The 8,380-nt window shown below is 33.8% G+C and overlaps 2 protein-coding genes across 3 annotated transcripts; one reads left to right on the top strand and one right to left on the bottom strand.

Moving 5' to 3' along the window:
* Window positions 1-868: 868 nt before the first annotated feature.
* LOC121216070 (uncharacterized) lies at window positions 869-3,136 on the bottom strand. 2 transcript variants are annotated; one of them, XM_041091324.1, is made up of 3 exons: window positions 2,417-3,136; window positions 1,483-1,565; window positions 869-1,097 (listed from the first exon to the last, which is right to left on the bottom strand). In XM_041091324.1, the coding sequence occupies exons 1-3, from the start codon at window positions 3,012-3,014 to the stop codon at window positions 1,029-1,031; spliced, it is 750 nt and encodes a 249-aa protein (XP_040947258.1). In that variant the 5' UTR covers window positions 3,015-3,136; the 3' UTR covers window positions 869-1,028. The 2 variants fall into 2 exon arrangements, with proteins under 2 accessions (XP_040947258.1, XP_040947259.1); XM_041091325.1 differs by lacking the exons at window positions 869-1,097; window positions 1,483-1,565 and adding an exon at window positions 1,609-2,210.
* Window positions 3,137-3,870: 734 nt separating this feature from the next.
* Window positions 3,871-7,887, top strand: LOC107952578 (UDP-sugar pyrophosphorylase-like). The gene is made up of 6 exons (XM_041083316.1): window positions 3,871-3,942; window positions 4,801-4,941; window positions 5,108-5,207; window positions 5,877-6,004; window positions 6,719-6,779; window positions 7,009-7,887. Exons 1-5 carry the CDS (start codon window positions 3,871-3,873, stop codon window positions 6,722-6,724), a joined length of 447 nt encoding a protein of 148 aa, XP_040939250.1. The 3' UTR covers window positions 6,725-6,779; window positions 7,009-7,887.
* Window positions 7,888-8,380: the final 493 nt, after the last annotated feature.

The following is an 8,380-nucleotide window of genomic DNA, read 5'->3' as shown; positions in this document are numbered from 1 at the left end:
AACTCAAGTACTAAATTAAACATTAAAGATATATATAAGTATCAAATAGTATATTAACTTTTTTTTACAAAATTTCTTTAAAAAAATTAAAATAAATGTAAGTTTAAAATTTTAGGTATAAAATTTTAGAGATTAAGATATATATAAAAATTTTATCTTAAATCTTAAAAAATTAAAAAATCTAAAAAAAAAATTGATGAATAGCATCGATTGCCCAATTTTTTAATAATTCAAATTTATCACTATTTTCAATATTTTATCCCTCTTCCTTTAAAAATCTTTATTATTTTTCAATTTTTCTTTATTAATCTTTAATATTTTGTAAGCTTATTAAAGGAGTAGTTTCCTTTTTTCTTTTTGGTGAATTATAAGAAAACAAAACCCTAACAGTAATGTAACTAAAGCGACTTAAACCCAAACTACACCTAAAGTGATGAACACCCTCACCATCAGGCCAACACACGGATTCCACTTACTTGAGTTTTAATTCATCTACACCTTTTTGTGTTTATTTGGTTGGTTTTATAATATTAGTTGAGTTTTTCATATTTAATTTTTCTTTCCACAAGCTTAAATAATAAAAAAACCCATGATGTTTTCCATTCCCATCCATTTCCAAAATTAATGTAACGATGATTCCTTAAAGAACACCAAGACATGGTTCTCCCTTGACGTCGCTCCTCACCACTAATTCAATTCCATTCAAAACTAGGCAGCAACTTTTATGATTTATCCATTAAAAGTACAAAAAACAGTATATTACGATTAAGCATTTTTTGCATCATTTCTCCATTATATATTTCCTACCAATCAATCAAAGCTTATAAAAATGCTGGTATGTACCAATGTAAATGAAAGACATAAATCATTAGTTTCCACATTTCTATGGTTATATTATATAAATAAAGTTAATTTTATATCAAAATTTTCCAGGATTTAAATCATTTCATACACGATGCTACAGTTGAAACAGTGTTAACATTTGCCTTATCAATGTTGGTTCAGATAAAATCTAACCTCCAGTCATCTCATCCCAAGGCATTCAAATGCAAGTTGTCCAACCATGGTGGAAATGCATCTTCATAACTAGGCAGTTTCTGATCAAATATACACAGTTAGATATCTAGAAGCTTTGCTCAAAAAAAAAAACCCACAGTAGTTTCTGCCATTTGCACCAAGAAATCATGGAATTTATTAACATAGAGTTCCAGTTTCATAAATATGGCTTAAAAACCAGAAAAATTCATGGAATGCACATAAAGGCTGTATATGTTAAGATTATTTAGTTTTATATGCACAAACTGTTAAAAGGGTCTTTCTGGGAGGTACGCTTTTTTTAAATTTTGCAATAGTTCCGTTGCATAAACCTGCTCTTTTCCCTGTTCTAAATTTGCTAGGAGAACATGTTAGGAGTTAACGAGGACCGTGGCAGGATGAAACAAAGGAACACTAGACAATGCACCAATAATATAAAACACTCACCTCCAACCAAAAGAAAAATCCACGTAAGAGACACAAAAGTTTGCGGCAGTCTGACCTATATTCATCAATTTTCATCTTTAGTTCTGCAAGTGTAACGAAATAAACATTAAAGCTAACGTTGTTTAGTAAATTTCATTTAAAATATCTGAGAAAATACTGAAACTACAGACCGCAACTGTTAACAAGTTCGACAAGTTCTGCTCAACCAAAACCATGGAACCAAAACAATCATGCAAAATCTGATGGGCCAAAGAAAAGGTAGACACAACTACTCAAAGTACTTTCAAATGAAATTTGTCTTTGATGAGAGCTGCACTTTGAAGAATATTGGATAGCAATCGTGTAATAGTAAACACTGAATTATATTTCAAGTGGAATAAACAGTAGCAAGGGGCAATGATCTCAATTACTATGTGCATACTTTAGACATAACATGCATATTTAAAAAAAAGAACAAACAAGTAAACACCAACTGAAGTTGGAGAAACCAGTCTTGCCTTGGTGCAAATCAAGGAGTGATTTTTCTTTAGATTTGGTTGAATAGTTCTTGATTAGTCTGTGGCATATACTTCCAGCACCTTGCATTGGTTTACGGTAATTAAAGTTACTTCTCGCCAAAGATTATCAAACTCCTTTTGGTCCTAAGGAGTTCTAAGAAGAGCCATAACCTTCTCCCTAAACTGAGGCTGGCTAGGAGTCCTAATAGCTTCCTTGCACTCTTCTACAGCCTTTTCATAGGCAATATGCACATTCAACAAGAAAAAAACAGTAAAAGAACAAGCACCATATGAAGGGTGGAAATGTAATAAAACAAAACATTTCATGAACCTCCGGATGGAGTTACAACATATAAAAACTGTCTTTGTTTTAGTTTTTTTTCCTTTGGAAGAAGGAACAAATGTAATTCAAAGAGTTGCAAAGAAAATATGCATACCAATGATGTTGATGGTACAAATGGTGCATAACCCCCCTTCACGAGTATCATCCAATGTGAGGATATTCAAATCAGAACAACTTCTGTCATTCTTCCGATTCACATTTGTATTGTAAGTTCCATGGATGAATTCCGGGATCGTATCCAAAGAACCTAGAAACTCTTTCAAGCTTTCATCTACCCCACTATCACAAGTTATCTCCTTAGAAGGTTGCTCACTGCTTTCATCATACTTCCTATGCCTATTTGTGTGGTAAGTTCCAAAGATAAATTCCGGATACTTTTCGAACTTATCCAGAGAACCTAGAAGCTTTTCCAAGCTTCCATCTATTTTACCATCACGCTTGATCTTCTTAGGAGGTTGTACATCTGATTTATGAGCAAGTACAGAAATATAATCAATAAGAGAACTCCAAAACATTCCATAATCTGAATCAATATCTTCCATGTCAATTTCACTAAATTGTTTGTTGATTTCCTTTATATTTCTAACTCTAAAGCTTTCGCTTCTTGCTTCCGCTAACAGATTATCAAACCTTAAATCCTCCAACATTTCCGAACCTCCATTATAACACTTAACATTCTTCACTTTCCCCATTATAACAAGACAAATTTTAAGAAAAGAAAAGAAGGAACCTTTTGCTTTTTATCTCAGCCCTCTAAGAACCAATCGCACTCTACCTGCATTGTAAGAGAAATAAAAGGGTCAAATTCTGCCATTCATACCTGCATTACAAGAAAGTTGATGCTTCTTTCCTCGCGAATAATTTAACTCAGGTTAAATAAAAGGGTAAACTGCATGCATGGTCCCTTTTATTTAACTTAGGTTACATTTTAGTCACTTATATTTGAAATGTTATGTTTTAGTCACTTACGTTATTATCGAGTTGTAACATTGTAGTCATTGAGCCGTTAATTACCGTTAACGATATAACGGTAAACTAATGTGGCATGTTAAATTATTATTTCAAACAAAAAATTTAGGTTAAATTATATAATTAATCCCCATATTTTCTCGTTTTGAGCAATTTAATTTTTTAATATTTTTTAACTTTATTTTTTTATTCTATTTTTTATTCTCTCCTGCTTCTACTTTTTTTGTTTCCCTACCTTCTCCGTTTCTTTTAAGGTATCAAAAAGTCAAATTGATAGTAAAGAAAAAAACAAGAAATTGAAAGTCATCAAAACCCATAAACCCCTATCATCTGCTAACTATCAAAACTCTCCACTACCACCCATCACCTTTGTTTCATCCACTAACACTTTCACCATTACTATGACCTCAGTCATGACAAACCTAACAATATCATCCCCTTATCAAATAAATTTACGTTCAAATTAATTAAGAATCCATGTAAATAACAATTAATAAGTCTAAAAAAAATCACAGAGAGTAAAAGATTAGACAATGACTGGTGATGGAGGAGCACATATTAGAAAATTAAGCTGATCTAATGGATGGTGATGGAGATTTGATCTTGGGTAGCCCAAAAGTTGGGAATTTTTTGAGATGTTTCCAAAAGGAGGTCATGTTAGTGGCGAAGATGATGGATGGTGTTGGAGGGTTTTGATAGTTAGCAAATGGTATGAGTTTATGGGTTTTGGTTATAGGCAATGATAGTTTTCGACTTTTTGCTTCTTTCTTCACTTCCAATTCAACTTCCTGATATGTTAAAAAGAAATAGAGAAAGTAGGAAAATAGAGAGAGAAGCAAGAGAATGAAAAAAAGAAGAAGGAAAGTTTAAAAAATATTAAAGAAAAAATAAATTGTTCAAAACGAAAAAATATAGGGACCAATTGTATAATTTAACCTAAAATTTTTGTTTGAAATGATGATTTAACGTCTCACGTCAGCTTATCGCTACATCGTTAACGGTAATTAACGATTCAGTGATTAAAACCTAACATTTTAAAAATAACTAAAATGTAAAATGAGATAAATAAAAGTGACCATGAGTATAATTTACCTTTATCTTTTTTGTCAAAATCTTCTTGGGTTTTAAATTAAATGATTTTGAGTATTGTACATCTTTAAGAGTATACTGATTTTTTTTTCTCTTTAATATAGGTAGCTAAGCTAAATTCAGGCTACCATGGGGGGTTTGGAATTATATATTAAAATCGTTGGGGAGCTCTTAGCCGACTCAAAAGCTGAGAAGAGCTAATGATGGCTTCCCACCTTCGATAATGAAATTACTCACTCGAAATTTTCTAAATTTTTATACAATTTGTTGTAATGTAATCAATATTCAGTTGTCTTAGTTAACATGATTCATTTTATTATTAGTTTAATTTGACATATTTCAAGTTTTCTTTACTCGTATATGTTCTTATCTTCACTCTCTTCTATGCAACTGTTTTAAACATAGTAATTCTCTTTGTAGGTCCCAACTGGAGAAGTTTTCTCTCTTGGTGATGATAATTTCATCAAATTTGAGGGTGTTGGTGTCAAAGAAGCCAAAAACGCAGCATTGGTTCTTATTGCGGGTGGGCTTGGTGAACGTCTAGGATACAATGGAAGTAAGGTATATAACCTATAGACCAACTGTTAATATTTTGCTTTTCTTTGCCCTTTTTTGAAGAGGATTGATCACATTTTTTGCATCGTATTGATTAAGCCTGTTCTTACACCCTTGACTACTTTTTCTCTACAAACAACATATTTGACTAGCTACTCTTGACATCTTGTAGGTGGCACTTCCTGCAGAGACCACAACTGGAACATGTTTCTTACAACTCTACATTGAGTCCATTCTGGTTCTTCAGGAAGCTAGCAGTCAGCTCACACAAGGTATGCATGGTATCTCAATTGTCAGCTAGTAGTTGGCTCACACAAGGTTTGTGTGGTATCTCATTTGTTAGGAGGCCTTCTGCATTAAATAGCCTTTTGAGCTATTTGTCCTTGACTTAATCATGAAAGATTAAGTGTTATTTTCATTCAGTACTGTTGATTGCAGCAGCCAATGGGAGATTATTGAGAATTTCATAGTAACATATTTCAGTTGTTGAAATGCATCAACAATTGCTTAGTGCAGGAATTGTGGAAAAAATAACTCTTTGACGAACTTAATTTTAAGTTATAGTCATTATCAGAAAACCCACTTTCGAATAAGACAAGAATTTACCACTTTACCTGTAAAATGGCCATCATTTCATCAGGAAAATTGATAGAGTGAACAAGTAGAAAAGAGTTCCAAGTCAGGCTGTATTGTTTTCTCTGTAATCAATTATAGCAAATGAACTTATTTATTTAATCAACCTCTTTTATCTCACCAGCATAAGCAGTTCATATTCTTACAATCATTTTCTTATGTTTGAAGTGCCCAGGTCAACATATTTGCCTCAATAAGTAAAAAGAAAAATAATTAACCTTGAAGCCTTCAGAAAATATTTTATTGATTGTTGCATTTTACAACTTATTTGCTCTCTAACTCCTTCTGAGTGTGTGTCTTACATTAAGGTACATGTCAAAAGGAGATTCCTTTTGTTATCAGGACATCAGATGACACACATGCCCGTACGGTGGACCTTTTAGAATCAAATTCTTATTTTGGGATGAAAGCTTCACAAGTTAAACTTCTTAAGCAGGTATGTTTTCTGTCATTGATGTGTGGCTGGTGAAAGCTGTTGTTAGGTGCTTTACCTCCTTGTATTTGCTTGTAGGAAAAAGTAGCATGCTTAGATGATAGTGATGCTAGGCTTACCTTGGACCCTCCTAACAAATACAAAATTCAAGTAGCCCCCATAAATGTTGTATAAAAAACATGTTTATATTTTGATTGCTAAAGCCATTAGGTTCTTCTCTTGACTTTTTTCTGGTCTTTTTAAACAAAACCTCATGGCCATGGTGATGTACACTCACTTCTTTATTCTAGCGGCCTTCTGAATGTATGATATGTCTCTCAAATACTCTTCTCATGCCTTTGCAAGTTATCTTTTCATTTAGATTTGCTTGTTGTCAAAAACTTATTTCTTAATGGCACAGAAACTTTTTATATAATAATACTTATGTGATTGTGTCTGCCTTTGCCCTTGCATCTCTTTATGGTAGTAAGACTAAAACAAACATGGTTTCAAACCCACATTAAGCTATAACATCTATGTGGCTCTCTTAACTGGCTACCATACACTTAAAAATAATCCATTTTCTAATGCTTCTTGACCTTAATCGTCTCAAAATTTATTTATACTAGGTTAGTGAAATTGCATAGAAAAGTTAACTGTCAGTCTCTGGAAATTGGTTTAATGGATAATTCTTTTTATATTCCACCAAGTTGAACATTTATCCTCACTTTTTGCTAGGCATGATTCCAGATGGTGATGGGTTATCTTTTTCCAGGACACATATGGACTGTTCTTCAAGGTTAGAATCTCGATTTGCATGATTTTAACTATAATTTTCTTATATCAGAAGTGCAAAACTAGTAGAAATAAAAATTTACCATTTCAATGTAAGTAATTCCAGCTTCCCTGGGAGTCAGTGCACCTAAAGAGTACCATGTCAATTCTCTTGTTATTCCACGGAAAGTAAAAGAACCTATTAGAGGAATTACTAAACCCACTCATAGTGATGGTATTTATATATGTTTCAGGAGGAATCTCTGAAGTAGATGGTGGTTGATAGAGCAATTCTTGATTATGATTTCCAGTACGAGTACTGTGTACAAGATAAAACTTGTGATTGGTAGTAAAACACCAATCCCCCTGTTGAGATCTAATTCGATCAAGACTGAAACTTCTATAACTATTGGAAGCTAGAATTCCTTATATACTTATAACCTATTTCTCTAGGGATGATGGCATTTAACTAAACAAAGGTCTACATTTCAGTAATTTTTTACTTTTCTAGTGCCAACTTTTTCTTTGTTCTTGTACGTGTTAAAGTTCTTTTACAACATATAGGATAATGCAAATTGCCTCTTTTCCTATCCCCCTCCAATCCCCTTTCATTTTCTCTGATAGGTATTCTAATGTCCCAATTCTGTCGGGCCAAGACAAACAGACAAAAATAAATAAATAAAACTAATAGAGTCCATTAACAACAGTCCATTTACGAAAAAATATCTAGCCCAATTATACAAACCCTAAAAGGCCCAAAACAAAAAATAATAGAAACCCTAGTTTTATAAGGCCATCCACGTCGCAACCTCTGCCTCGTCAGCGAGCTCGTCGCTCAAGGTCTGACGCCTCGTCTGCCTTTTTACCGAAATGGCAAGGCGCAGCTCCCTAACGCCGTTGACCTTGCTATGAATACCTGCAAAGAATAAGGCAAAGAACAGAAGGCAAAAATGGCAGAAAAAAGAAAGAAAAAGAACAAAATATTCTATAATATATTCGGCTTTACACCATAACAATTGTAACACCCCTAACCTATATCCGTTACCAGAACAGGATTACAAGGCATTACGAGACTTATACACTAGCATTCGTATAAAACCAAGTCAAAAATTTGCACTCTAGATTAAAACTTTTCAAATTTTATGATAAAGTCCCTAATATGGGCCTATGGGCCCAATACATGCTTTGGAAATGGTTCGGGACTAAACTGGCAACTTTGAAAATTTTTCCTTGAAGATAGAGGCACACGCCCGTGTGGCCAGCCCGTGGGTATCCCATGGCCGTGTGGCCAGCCCGTGTGGAATTTTGACTTGCAATTTCTTAAGTATCAAAGGGGCACACGGCCTAGGCACACACCCATGTGGCTAGGCCATGTGGTAAATTGATTTTTCACCATTTTTAAGCCATTTTCACACAATTTTGACACACGACCGTGCTTGAAACCCGTGTCCTTCACATGACTAAGACACACGGTTGTGTCTTTTGCCCGTGTACTATTCTGACTTTATATTTAAGGATGCAGGGGACACACGATCATATGACACACCCGTGGGCTTACCATGTGTCACATACGGCCTAGACACACGCCCGTGTGTCTAACCATGTGGATGAAAATAGGCCCTTTAA

This window comes from Gossypium hirsutum, chromosome A02, assembly GCF_007990345.1.
Source record: "Gossypium hirsutum isolate 1008001.06 chromosome A02, Gossypium_hirsutum_v2.1, whole genome shotgun sequence".
NCBI lineage: Eukaryota > Viridiplantae > Streptophyta > Magnoliopsida > Malvales > Malvaceae > Gossypium > Gossypium hirsutum.
The sequence above is the reverse complement of the archived record's forward strand: the minus strand, read 5'-3'. Positions and strand labels throughout refer to the sequence as shown.

Excerpts from the sequence above, each read along its gene's own strand:
- LOC107952578 (XM_041083316.1), top strand. The coding sequence starts at position 3,871 with ATGGATGGTGATGGAGATTTGATCTTGGGTAGCCCAAAAGTTGGGAAT. Across the intron at positions 3,943-4,800 it reads TGAGATGTTTCCAAAAGGAG|GTCCCAACTGGAGAAGTTTT; the intron begins GTCATGTTAGTG and ends TTCTCTTTGTAG. Across the intron at positions 4,942-5,107 it reads TAGGATACAATGGAAGTAAG|GTGGCACTTCCTGCAGAGAC; the intron begins GTATATAACCTA and ends GACATCTTGTAG.
- LOC121216070 (XM_041091324.1), bottom strand. The coding sequence starts at position 3,014 with ATGGGGAAAGTGAAGAATGTTAAGTGTTATAATGGAGGTTCGGAAATG. Across the intron at positions 1,566-2,416 it reads TTGTACCATCAACATCATTG|AACTAAAGATGAAAATTGAT; the intron begins GTATGCATATTT and ends TTACACTTGCAG. Across the intron at positions 1,098-1,482 it reads GATTTTTCTTTTGGTTGGAG|AAACTGCCTAGTTATGAAGA; the intron begins GTGAGTGTTTTA and ends ATATTTGATCAG.